Genomic DNA, 13,937 nt, shown 5'->3' with positions numbered 1-13,937 from the left:
CGAATTCAGTCTCTGTCTTCCCAAACATTTCCCAAAATACCAGACTCCTTTTTCAGGTATATCATTGATTTATGTTTCAAAGGTCAACACCTGCTTTGTAGAACACCACTAATATCAGGAACATGAGTCTCCAACTGACAGACTTACATAGAAAATTCAGGAGTACAACTACTCTAAGGTAAGTCTTCACATTCTCTCCAAAAAAGCGAGTATTGACATCTTTCATTATGTTTTTCTAAACTGATTCTCTGCACAGACTAGACTCTTTCCTCCACAGCAGTGCTTTAACAGTGTCAAGAATAACCTAAGAAGGCCATGGGAAAACACTGGCAACTTAGTACTTTGGTACACAAATGCCACTCATTCAGAAAGTAGAGAAGTCCCATGAACCAGTTAATTCCCACCTAGTTCATGGAACTGGAACTTTAAATGAGATTACTCTGTTATATGAACAGTTGTTTATTCAGCCATCTTTTGTACTTTACAGCTGGAATTCTGGAAACTCAAACACCACATCTTTGCCTGTGAGCTTCTTGTAGACACCAGAAAATGTTTCCACCTGTGAAGACAGACAATCTTATTTATATACACTGTATAAAAAGATAAAAATCAATGTTAACAGTTTAGATATATTTTTTCCCCACTGTACCATCACTATGAAGTGAATTCACAGCCTGATTATTTTCTATTTCTATTTTCAGATCAAACTTACTGAGCATTTACACAGAAGACAAAATTCTCTAAAAATATTTCTAATCTCTTTGATTTGGAAGCAATGGAGATCCATACAGTTAAGTTACCCTAAACGTGTTCCCACAAAAACAAAAAATAATAAAATAAAAAAGGCAAAGTGACTGGGAGCGTCAGGTTGTACAAATCTGTTAAAGATCAAAATTGGATTCTCCACTAAAACAAGTCCCCACGTGAGGAAACCAATATAGTTAATTTGCAATCAGGTTTTGGCAAGCTGAGCTAGACCTTCAGTTGAAAACTGTCTTGCCAAATCCGTAGCATCTTATTTTAGTGCCAAACAAGGACATCTCTACTGCCACTAGCCCTAAAGCAGCCTTTTGCTTTGAGTGAGCCAAATCAGAATGCCACCCCATCCTGCGTAGCAATGTAAATTTGTTTACCTTGTGTTCAACATTATTCTGTTGTGCTTTGTCCAAATGGACTTTTATGAGTCTGCTGCCATCCAGTTTTACGCGGATTCTCTTGCCCACAATTTCACTTGGGAAGACCAGATCTTCAAGAATGGCGTCGTGCACTGCTGTAAGCGTACGGCTGAAATGCCACATTTGTATCATTAAAATATGTCCTTTGGCCTAATTATCTTCTCTGCTAAGTTTTCTAGTCAGCCAAGGCTTCAACCTTCCCTACTGTGACTCCACTGAAAATTCAGTGAAGTGCTTTTTTTGTTTCTTTGGTAAATACCGCAGTGGTGACAATTCCATCTCTTCACAGGTCACAGGAAAAAATAAAAGCTAAACTTCTGCAGGCTGTGTAAATCTTAACAAGAGCATGAGGAAAAAAATAAGTGTACAGGTTTTTGACCTATGAGATCATATACTGCTCTGTAACAACACTGAAGCAGTCTAACTACACGTTTAAGGAATATTTTCTGTACTTCAGAACTAAGTTGTCCCATCTGCAATTTTGCCAATCACCAGAAGAGTTTAAGTGTGCATGTATATAAACTCCATAGAACACATTCATAGGAGAGACAGTTTTGAAAACACTGCTTCCTCCGTACTCCTAAAGCCAAGTGGTCTACACAGTATTACAGGAAAAGTCTAGTTGGCAAGCTTAGCCCTTGCTCAGAAAATATGGACTACATTTGTGTTCTTGCCCTTGAACTGTCTGAAAGTGAGCCAAAATTAGAAAAAAATATCCAGGTCATTTTATTTATGAGTAGTTGACTCAAAATTACAAGCTTTCCTATCTGTGGTTTCAAGGCAATATTGCTAATAGCAAAGACTTATGTCTGCAACTGCATTTCAAGCTTCCAAAAATTAGCATAGATATGAGAAGACGTACATCCATCAAGTTTCTGTAATTTGTAATACACATATCATAGTTTCACTATCCTATTAGTCTGATGTAGCATCAGGCTACAAAAGGACAGTCTCTGCACACTCTTTCCCTCTTGCTAAGTACAGCAGTATGCTGACTGGGTACATAGATAGAACTTCTCTAGCAACGGTGCAACACAAGTTGTAACAGAGGCAAAGTCTTGCAAGGGCAGGACTGCAGGTAGGCAAGTTAATATGAAATTGCAACTTTCAAATCTTTGCCTGAAAATCTCAAAACACAATTTAGGCAGGACACAAGCATAACACCTGACACTGAAGAAGACTGAAAGAAGTTACAGGATCATGTTACTTGAGCTACATGCTGGCAAAGTAAGATACAAAACAGCACAGACAAGGCACTGACACACTAACATTGTGTATCTAGCAGTACCTCAGGGAGACCAAACAAGTAGAAACACTATTTAACACATCACTATACTACTGCTGTTGAACTTACATCCAGGGATAATTACTTATAGCCTGCTTCAGCCACTCCCCCACTCACTGCATCACTTCAGCATGACAGCCCTGCCTTTTGTACAGTCTACCATGCAATGCAACTCTTCATACAATTTAAAAAAAAAAATCAAAAATTCTTGTCAGCATGCTGTGCTAACAGAAGCAGCTGTACAGGTCACTTAAGTCACTGTTCTGAAGTCACTACTGCTAGCTACAAACTGGCTAGAGCTTTATTGAGAAATACAGATTCATTTCTTAGAAAAAAAAACTTCAATACACTATCCAAAGACTGTCTATTCACTGTACCCTTTAGTAGTGAAGTGGCAAATACTACTTCAGCACTATTAAGCAGTAAGAAAAAGGATGAGACCACCCAATTACTGAAGTCAGTTCTCAAAAAGAAAGAATAAATTCAACTGGATGTTACTTGAATGAGCTACCAAGTTCTGACTGAAGGCTGACATTCTGCATTAATCTAATTTACTCACCTCCTGGGACGTTTTTGCTTGTTTTTTGTGCGGCTTTTTCTCGTTGGCTTGGGCAGAATCCTTCTCTGTAAAAGAAGAAATAATAAAAAAGGATGATTCATAATACATAGCATTTACACTACCATGCTGTTTTTTTTTTGTTGTTGTTGTTGTTTGGTTTTTTTTGTTTTGTTTTAATATAAGAAACAGATGCATGAATCACCAAAAAAAAATGGACACTTAGGTATGCCTGAGGCTACACTAGCATTAGAAATTGTTATTACTTGCTGAAATATTGGTATTGCTTTATTTCTCATCAATAAATGAGATATTATTTTAGTGCTCTGAAATAAAAGATTCATATTTCAGTACTCCCACCTTCCATGAATACAGCAAGGGTAGCTTATTACAAAACATTAGTAATCTAAACATGCTGCACCCTATACTAGGGCACCTGCTTCAGCTGGGGGACTGGACTAGATGATTTCTAGAAATCACTTCTAACCCCTATGATTCTGTGATTCTATTTTTTACTCAGAGAATAGAAACCAAGGTTTCTCCTGGATTGAGGTTACTCCTCCTGCTTCAAACTAAATGCTACCTAAATCCCACATAGAAGACATCTTAGACAGAAGCACCGTATGAATTATGAGATATTTTATACAGTCCCCTGACTTAAAAGTATTCTGATCTAAGAGCAGAACCTACAGATATTTATAACAGCTTAGGTTAGTAAAAGTTATTTTCTACTTCCCTATCTTCAAGAGTAGATATTTTAAAACCCTGAGTTTCAGATGCACTTGAAGACACTTGCAGTATTTTCCACCAACACAGTACAGCTTCTTCATGACTGTATTTATGGGGTGGTACTATCATCCATACTGTTGTGTCATGTTCAAAAACATTTCCCTTTCAGCAGAATTGCACACTGCCTTTTAAAATATGGATTGCTATGATGACAGTGAGCCAGAAGCACTCCAGCAGAAAAAGTCCTCTTGCAAACAAAGATTCTGGGTAAAGTAGTCTGGCTGTCTTAAAGTTACATTACAAGGAATTTTTGCTGAAGAGGTAAAGCCTAAAAAGTAGTTAATTGCCCACCCTGCAGACAGGTTTCTAAGTCTGTTTTCCCCCTAGTACTCCCCACAGATCCATCCATAACCTTTTGTAGCATAGCTTCTTCCATAAATTCAGAACTGTGATTAAGTCACTTGATCCACATCTTCTTTCTCTCCCATCAACTTGAATGTTAAGTGCTTAGATTATGTAGTAAGGTTACTCTTAGTATTAGCTCTATTTTCAAGCTTTGCTTCTCAAACTTCTAAAGAAGTAGAAGAGGCCAGAACAAGGAAGTTAGGTCATTTTCCTCAAAGAAAACTTTGCATTTCATAAAAAAAAAAGTTTACATAGCCTTGGCTGTTAGCAGTAATCATTTCAGTTTACATTCACAGAGGAACTACACTACATTTCCTGCTGGTACAAAAAATACACATTGTATTGCTGTTATCTTGAATGGACAAAACAAGCAGGTTAGTGGAACATTACAAGAGATTATAAAGAGACACTGTGGAATCTCAGTCTCTGGATATTTTCAAGTCTCTGCTAGACAAAACCATGGCTGACCTGACCTAACACTGATAACAATCCTGCTTCGTGTAGGAGACTGGACTACATCACCTTTAGCGACCCCTCCAAATTAACACTCCCATGACTTTCAAGTGTTTTTACCTGAGCAATGAACACCACATGCTTTCCACTGAATTTCTTCTCCAGCTCTCGAACTAGCCGCACCTGAATCTTCTGGAAAGATTTCAGCTGAGGAACTGGTACGAAGATAATGATGGCTTTCCTGCCACCACCTACTTCAATTTCCTGAAACAGAAGTAGAAACTAAACATCATCTAGGGATTGAGAAGAAACATTCACTTTGATTATGAATATCCTGAACGCAGATGTTTGATAACCTTGTTTACAACTTTCTAAGAAAAGAGCACCAGGAGATACCTATTTTAATACATTTAAGAGCAAGAATTAAATAGAGAAAACCTCTGTCAGAACACTTGAAAGAATATGCATTACAGCAAAACAAGATGAGACTCACGAGTGAGAATCCTACCCATATTGAATGCTTACCATCACATCTGAAATGTTACTCACATGCTGATACCAAGTTTCAAGATTTGCTTCTAATGCAGGCAAAGATTACAGGAATAACTATTGGGTTTTGAGTAACTACTTCATGGCAGTCACCTTCTATCCACTATTTGCCAAGGCCTGCATCACTACTCAAAATACTTCCTCTTCACCTCCAATAAACAGGCTTGCATCATACCTACACAGATTATTCTTGGTTTTTTGTTTTTGTTTTTTTTTTTTTTTTTTTCCTTCAGCAGTTGTCCAAAAGGTAAGGAAATTGTAGAAGTTTACAAGGCATGAACCTAACTACAGGGACACACTCATTCTCCAACAGAGTAGAAAGCTGAGTTGTGTTTCACCAGCTATGCTCCCACATAAGCTAATTCAGATGCCCACAAAGTATCTCCATAAGTAAGACTGTGCAGTTAGAATAACCTCGGTAAATTAAAACACTGTTTAAAAACTCACTACAGACAGTATGGACCACTGTACTTCAGCAGCAGAATAACTCTTCTGAAGGCCCCTTCAAGGAAGTGAACTCATACCAAGCTGACCCCTGCATTCTCACACCCTCTCAACTCTGTGATCTTCCTGCTTTTGTACCTACATATATCAGTGGGCTTGGGCAAGAACAAAAAAGCAGCCTACCTGACTATAGCAATCAGCTTCAGAAGTCCCATCCAGTCTTCTTGCCTGACAAATTCTATAGATTTTCTTCCTACTCTAAGGATTGAGTTGGCTCTACAAACTAAACCTTAAACAAAACCAACCCACATCATCAAGTCAGTCTACTCTACCGACCCACCTCTGATCTATTGTTTGTTGTCTAAAGCAGCATTTACCAGAATTGTTACTGTTTATGCTCCCGACCAACATGAGATATGTCAAACATACCTACTAAGCAGATATCCACACAAAAAAGCCAGTTTAGATCTCAAGTCCAGGTTGCAGAGATACAACATAAAATTACTTAGTCTAAATATGCTTACTTAAAACATCAAACCGTCATTCAAGTTCTAGTGACTTCTCAAACCAACTCCCAAACAAGAAACTATTACAAGATCCTCTGTATTAATAGCAAATACGTGAAGATATACTACAACAGCACATAGCAGAACAACCATAGGCCATGTACAACAAAAAGCACCATTCAACAAGTATGATAACATCTGCAAAAATTAACACAGAGAGCAAGCCATTAAGCAATTCTTTGCCAAGAACACCTGGCCTACCTTAGCTGCTGTGATGTTCAACTCCCGCAGCTGAGCCTTTAAGTCAGAGTTCATCTCCAACTCCAGGAGAGCCTAGAAAATACAAAGTTGCAGAAAAATCCCATCAGTTCAGTTCATAAATAATCCTTGACAATAAAGTGTGTCCACAGTGACACAGAGGAACTATATATATTTTCTAAATCAAATATTCTTTCACTACAGGCCACTCTGACAAATGCAAAAAAACTCAACTGGTGGGAAACATTATCTAGTGATGGCAATCCTGCCAATGGCAGGGGAGTGGAACTGGATGGGCTTTAAGGTCTCCTTCAACCCAAGCCATTCTACAATATCCCATGGTTCCAAGAACAGAAGGCAGACTACCAGTCAGGGTGGTAAGAGAAGAAATGTGTTTAGACAGCATCAGCATTGAAGTTTAAGCTTTAGAGAGCTGTCAAAGCACCAACTCAACAACCTGCACTGGGTTACTGAACAACAGAAGGAAAATGCACGTACCTGGGATATACCAGACTCGAACTCATCTGGCTTTTCACCATTAGGCTTCACAATCTTTGCACTTGAGCTGAACATGGCCTTTCTGCAATGCAAAAGAACGTCTCAGTTGCCACTGGGAACGTATGCTCTGCTACAAGTAAAGTAACGTACTGGATTTCAGTCACACGCTTTAAAATGAAACCAAGGACAACCTCAGGGACCACGCAAACCCCGCACAACACTCCAGGGTAAGCTGACCGCTGCAAGGCCAGAACCGGACAGGAAAGAAGGGGCCGGCCCACCGCAGCACCCCGCGTGTGCTTTACGCTCCAGCAAGGTCCCAGCAGCGGGCCGGTCGCTCACGGAGCCCACGTGCCGCCGAGCAAGGCGTCCTTCCCGGCACCGAAAGTCCGCACCTCGACCCAGAGCCCTGCTCCAGCCCTGCGGCCTGCCGCTCCGCCGCTGCGGCCTCCTTCAGGGCGCGACCAGGGGAGGGAGGCGGAGAACCCCGCCAGTTCCCTTCCCCCAGATCCGGGAGCCCCGCGACCATCGGGCCTCAAGCAGGCGGTAATCGGAAACATCCTCCTCCGACAGGGCCCCTCGACGCGCCTCTCGGAAGCCGGCGCCGTATTGCCGCGGTGAGAGGGTAAAAAGAACCGCCGGCACCCAGGCCCGAGAGAGGCCCGAGCACCTACCTCGCTCAGCGCCGGCCTAGGAAGAGGGAGAGCTCTCGCGAGAGCGCCTCAGATCGCGGCCCGGGAAAGCGTTCGCCCCGCCCACCGACGGCTGAAGCCGAAGCAGGAAGTAGGGCAGAGCGGATCGTTTCGCGCGTTGCGGATTCTGAGTGGTTTCCGGCACCATGACGCCGCAGAGGACTCTCCAAGTACTGGCACGGCGCTCACGGATGAGCTCATCACCAGCCGCTGGACAGCGAGGAGGGGAAGGAGCGTTGGTACCGCGCGTGCGCAGGGGTGGAGGCAGCTTGGGGACCTGCGCCCTGCGGTGGCTGCATAGGAGGCTGGTCTTTCCCGCTTGTCTCATGGGGTTTCTCCATGTTGAAAGCGCGGAAGAAGAGGAAGGAAAGCTTCTTCCGCTCTGTCTTTGCCCCTTCACCCATGATCACAGAATCACAGAATGGCCAGGGTTGGAATGGACCTCAAGGATCATGAATCTCCAACCCCCCTGCAGGTGGCAGAGCCACCAACCTCCACATTTAATACTAGACCAGGCTGCTCATGGCCCCATCCAGCTGGCCTTGAACACCTCCAGGGACGGGACATCCACAACCTAAGTGATGTTCAGCCCTCAGCCGAGAGGATATCCTTGCTGGGTCTCTGTGCTTGGGTATAGGATATATCCAAGCATGGGAATAATGTGTGAGTTGTCTGCTGTGTTCAAGTGCTAGCTCAGGACATGAGTCCTGGGCTCTGTATTCTCTCATCCCTGAAAGCACTTTTATATATCATATTAACACAAAGGCAGCATTACTACATTTCAGTTACAGGTTGCTAAAAACAGAACGGCAGAATACCCTGAGTTCAGAGGGACTCACAAGCATCACTGAATCTACCTCCTGGCTCCACAAAGGACCACCAAAAATTCTAACCCTGTGTCTGAAAGCAGTGCCTAAATGCTCCTTAAACAGGCTTGGGGCTGTGCCCACTGCCCTGGGGAGCTTGTTCCATGTACATCATCCTCTCTGGTGATGAACCCTTTCCTAACACCCAGCTTGACCTTCCTGTGGTATCAGCTGGCTTTTCTCCCCGCAACAGCAAAAGACACCTCTGTGGTCTTCCCATGTCACCTGACTTTGCTTCCTGTGGCCATACACATTCTTTTCCCACCTAAACTCCAGAACAAGATTCCTGCTCAGCCAAGCCAGCCTTTTGGCCCACCTGCATGAGTTCTGATATTTTGAAATTGCCTGCTCTCATGCTTTTAACAGGTATTACTTAAAAAATAACCAGCACTCCTGAACCCCTATGCCTTCAAAAGCAGTTTCCCTTGGGACCTTGCTAACTAGTTCCCTGAGCAGCCTGAAGTCTGCTTTCCCCAAGTGCAGGGTTGAAGTTGTGGTACAGTTTTCCACTTATCACCATAGATTTTAGGCTGGACTACTTCATGGTCAATACGGCCATGAAATAAAGCCACCAGTCACCACTTCATCCACAACACCTTCTCTGCTTACAAGCAACAAATCTAGGAGTGCGCCTTTCCTAGTTGGCTGCCTTTTTACCTGTATCAGGAAGTTTTAGGAATCTCCTGGACCTGGTTGTCTGAGCTGTGTGCTATTCTCAGTTAATGTCTGGCAAGTTGAAGCCCCCTAAAAGGACAGGACATCTGATCCAGAGTTATCTCTTAGCACAGTCCTGCAACATCTGCTTGAGAAAGATCTGTCTCACACAAACTGCAGTCTGCTCTTGACTTCCATGTTGATTCATGTGAAAGTGCCTGGCTGTGCACCTAAAATGAAGTTGAGACCTTGCATTAAGGGACCTGAGTTCTGTACCAACTCCTGTTGGCAAATTTAGACAGGTTCATTACTAAGGGAAAGTCCCACACTGAGGTAGGTGTGCGACTCACAGGAGTGTGGGTCAGAGCACTGGTTCAATGTTCAGATTCCATGAATAATCCTAACAACAGACAATTTTAACTTGTAATATCACATTCACTATCACTATATCATCTATTACTTAAGTAAATTCTGGTAGTGGAGTGATGAGCTCCTGTTATAAACAAAACATTACCAAGAATCCCCCCACTCTAATCATCCAAAGCATCTGCAGAAGACAGCCTATCTGTTTTCTAACATTAGTAAGCTTTTTTACTAAACTTACAATAGTCAGAAAATCAGATTGCTCAGCTACTATTTTTCCTTGCATTCTTTATTCCTTGCATGAATTCACAGAATGGGAAAAACTGCCCAACTCATACTCATGTTCAGGATTAGTATTTGTAGAGATGTGAAATTATCTAAACAGCAATGACAAGGATCTGATTGAAGAGTAGAAAAAGAAAGATAACAAGTGATTGTCTCAGCATTCCAGCAGTCCACATTCAGATTATACTGAGAAGTCCTTTACAAGAGTAGATAGTGTGCAGGTGGAATAGTATTGGACTATTCAAAGTGCTAATGAAGAAATAAAGCAGCAAGGTGACTTTCTACATCTTCCTGTTTCCATCACATTAGAGCTACTAAACAGACCAGGATGCTACACGTGAGAAATGAGAGAACAAGAGGCATAGAGTTGTTTCTGCCTACTCACTAATTAATGTGGTTTCCATGTCATGCAGACTCAGAATGGGCAGGGAGAAGAAGTGGAAAGAATGAATTAGGTGTATTACAAAAGGATTCAAAAAGTAAGAGGACGGGGTCTTACGATGCTATCCAAAAAATGATTGAATATATTAAACAAGAAACAGAGATAGGAGGCAAGATTGCTCAAGGTCATAGCAAACTCTAAAATCAGAAACAAAACTGAATATATTACTACTTCACTTTACTGAAAGGCTTGTGTAACCATGCCAAATTTTCAGTGCTCATTGGTAAACTGTTTCTCTAGGGGTCCCTGAAGTTGTGATGCTGGGAGATTACTGCTTCTCAGCTGCATTGACATAGTTTTACATGAAAGCATGGGCAGGTTCTTTTTCTGCAAGCTCTCAGTTCAGAAATGTAATAAAAGCAATACCTCAATTTCTTCCTTTTTTATTTTTTAATGAAGGTAATGATATGGCATATAACTTATTCTTGTAAGGTATACTAGATGAATTGATTACTCAATCACCTACCTACCTAAAAGCTTAGTTTAAAATAGAAAATGCTTCCTTGATTCAAATCACATCAAATTTGCTTTAACAGCTTCTGTAGTGAAATATATATATTTTTTAAAATTTAAGTATGTTTCAAGCTAAAATATTTATCAAATAACATTAAAATGTGTAATTAATATATACAATTTATGTATTAACGTGGGACAAGCCAACTGTCATTTACAGTGAGTTTCAGTAAAAGTGTCATACAGATACACTCCTACTTAGCGGTGTGTGTATTTTTGTATACATGTATTTATTCTTTTTTTTTTTTTTTTTTTTTTCCCTACAGACTCTGTCTAAATACAGAAGTGGCTGCCAAGAAAATATGCTAATAAACGAATTAATCAAACAAATTTTGGTTGACTTATCTAGCAATAGGCAGCACCGTTAAAATGCCAGCTGCCACACGAGGAAAGAGGTCCAGCTGTCCTACTGCCACAATGCAGCAGAGCTAAAGGTAGAACTAGCTGATCATATGTAACTTCAGTTTTACCAAATGGGAGAAAAAGCAGTGAAGGTAATTTGTTTGGTTCTGAGAGGACTTCAAAGTTATTTATTTTTGTTTGAATCTCAACTCTGGTTGTTAGTCGTGATAGCAGAAGAGCTACTGTTCAGTCCTTGCCTGTAAACTGGATACATGAATCTATCTGTTCAACCAAATAACAGATGAGTGTAATAGAAGGTCTTTTCTTTCCCTGTCATTTACTGCTGGCTGCTCTTTCATTATGTCCTGCCCGAAGAAGACTACAAGTTACATGAATGTGTAAACCTGTAAGGAATAAGAAATACATCTGCTATAAAAATATATCATTAAAAAAAAAAAAAAAAAAAAAAAAAAAGCTATCCAAGAGCAATAAAATAAAAATATCACAAACAAGAGGTAGCAAAAAACCTGTAAGTCTCAGTGGAAATCTTTCAGAAATAGTTCATGGAAATGATCTTGATCTTAGAAAATCAGGAGTAAGAATAAAATAAAGTATCATGTATTTTTGTTGGAAGAAGAAAGAAAAATGCTGTAAATGTATTTTGATACCACTCTGACTAAATTGTTTTCGTATTCCCACAACATCTGTCAAATGATGCATCAGATCTTCTCACAGTACATGACACTGCTTGACATGAAGACACGAGACAGCAGGTTGTGGCTGAGCACTGTGCTGTACATGGCTCTGGGCAGCTGCAAGCAACTGTGCTTCTCTAGAAGCCTCAATGAGGGGGACATGCACAGCTGCAAGTTCTTTTCTCCGTGACACCATATTCCCTGTGTGCAGTGAGCCGTCACATTTCAAGTCAAGCTGGCCAGCACAAAAGGTCACGGAGCTGGAGAGAGGATGGGACATCTCTTCCCTGCTGACATACAGGGGATTTTTCAAAGCAGTTGAGTCCAATATACTGTGCTGTCAAGGGGTGCAACTGATGCTCAGCGTGCTAGCTTTCTAATTGGACAAGGCGGTTCTCATTATTTCAGAGGCTATCTCTGTATACAGTTCAGATGGAATGTGGGCCCTTGATTTAAATAGAAGGGTGTGCTAAGAGAACCAATTTAGTGATCTTCAGCTCTTACAAGTACCAAATAACAGGGCTGCTCTGAAAGTAATGCCTCATATTTTATTATGAGGCAGAAGCAGATGTTGGTGGTATGATAGTAAAGGTTGAACCTTCCTGACAATATTCTGCCCATTTTGTTGCTATGCAACAGATGGCAGTAGAGGGGCAGTCTGACAAAATGGTATCTGATGTGGAAGCGAAAGTGTGGAATTCCTCCATGTAGTAAAAGTTGTAACCACTGACACTTGCTGATGCTTGCTGAACGTTTATGGAAATCAAATGGTGCATATGAGCACAGTGAGGCAGAGGGTGGTGCATTTCAGCAGTGATGACAGTGATCTGAAAAACAGGCCACATTCTGGGCAGCCATGCAGATTTTTACAAGCATAACATGCAGGTTTTGTTCATTGCTGGTGAAAATGCATAGTTTGTGGTGATGACTGTGTTGAAAATAAGTGGTTTGTAGATGAGAATTTATCAAATAGTGTTATTGTTCTCTTTGTATCTGTTATAGTTTTCATGGAAGTAAGTAGGAGGCATTATTTTTGGAGTGACCAATGTATATGGAAGTTTGCATCATCTTTTAGTAATGCTCCTTCCCCAGATGAGCATGGAAGATGCTCTATTTCATATCCTTCATCCTGGTGGCTGCATTTTCCAGCTACAGCCATTAAAGCAGTGTTTCTGCAGTTCTGACATCTCAACATCTGCCCTAGAAAGGAGGTTCATCAATTCCTCTGTTTATTCTCTCCCATAGCATGGCAAATGGCTTGTTTAGCTTGGAGAAGAGAAGGCTCCGGGGAGACCTCATTTTGGCCTTCCAATATTTGAAAGGAGATTATAAACAGGGGGAATTACACCTGTTTACCTGTTTACAGGGTGGATAGTGATAGGACAAGGGGGAATGGTTTTAAACTGAGACAGGGAAGGTTTAGGTTAGATATTAGGAGGCAGTTTTTCACACAGAGGGTGGTGAGGCACTGGAACAGGTTGCCCAAGGAGGTTGTGGATGCCTCATCCCTGGAGGCATTCAAGGCCAGATTGGATGTGGCTCTGGGCAGCCTGGTCTGGTGGTTGGTGACCCTGCACATAGCAGGGCGTTGGAACTAGATGATCGTTGTGGTTCTTTTCAACCCAGGCCATTCTATGATTCTATGATTCTGTGATTCTATGAATACTTTTCAAGATAAGAAGGGTAAATGGGGATTTTGCAACAAGTTGAGGGTATGTTCATTCCTGGGTGGTCCTCCATTAAATTTAATGGCTTGTTAAGGATGAAGAGTCTACTGGAGCTCCTCACAGAACCAAGATCATTTAGATAGGCAATGAAGCACCAGTGAGCTTTTATTGTTTTTTGGTTGTTTGTTTGTTTCTAGCTGAGACTCTGACCTTTCACACAACTGCATGGAGTTTTACTTACAAGCAGAGCATGCTGCCAAGCTCTTCTTTTGGAAGAAGGGTCCAATGCAGTGATTTAATCAAGCAAAGAGATGGTGTGATTCTCTCAAGATGCATAGGAAAAAATATCTTCAATGCTGCAAACACAACTTTCCAAGCAGACACTTGTGTCACCACAGAATCACAGTCAAGCAGAGGTTGGCAGAGCCCTCTGGACCCATCGGGCCTAACCCCTGTTCCAGCAGGGACACAGAGCAGGCTGCCCGGCATGAGGTCCAAACAGCTTCTGAAGATCTGCGAGGAGACCCCGCAGCCTCTCGGCAGCCCGTGCTGCTGCTCTG

The 13,937-nt window shown here is 41.6% G+C and overlaps 1 protein-coding gene across 2 annotated transcripts; it reads right to left on the bottom strand.

Annotated features, from left to right (window-relative positions):
* Positions 1-443: 443 nt before the first annotated feature.
* On the bottom strand, positions 444-7,541 carry RPS7 (ribosomal protein S7). 2 transcript variants are annotated; one of them, NM_001285787.1, is made up of 7 exons: positions 7,533-7,541; positions 6,859-6,940; positions 6,364-6,435; positions 4,724-4,867; positions 3,020-3,084; positions 1,134-1,284; positions 444-559 (listed from the first exon to the last, which is right to left on the bottom strand). In NM_001285787.1, exons 2-7 carry the CDS (start codon positions 6,931-6,933, stop codon positions 482-484), a joined length of 585 nt encoding a protein of 194 aa, NP_001272716.1. In that variant the 5' UTR covers positions 6,934-6,940; positions 7,533-7,541; the 3' UTR covers positions 444-481. The 2 variants fall into 2 exon arrangements, with proteins under 2 accessions (NP_001272716.1, XP_085073058.1); XM_085216932.1 differs by lacking the exon at positions 7,533-7,541 and adding an exon at positions 7,254-7,275.
* Positions 7,542-13,937: the final 6,396 nt, after the last annotated feature.

Source organism: Meleagris gallopavo, chromosome 2, assembly GCF_905368555.1.
Source record: "Meleagris gallopavo chromosome 2, MGAL_WU_HG_1.1, whole genome shotgun sequence".
Lineage (NCBI taxonomy): Eukaryota > Metazoa > Chordata > Aves > Galliformes > Phasianidae > Meleagris > Meleagris gallopavo.
This window is presented reverse-complemented; position numbering and strand designations above follow the sequence as displayed.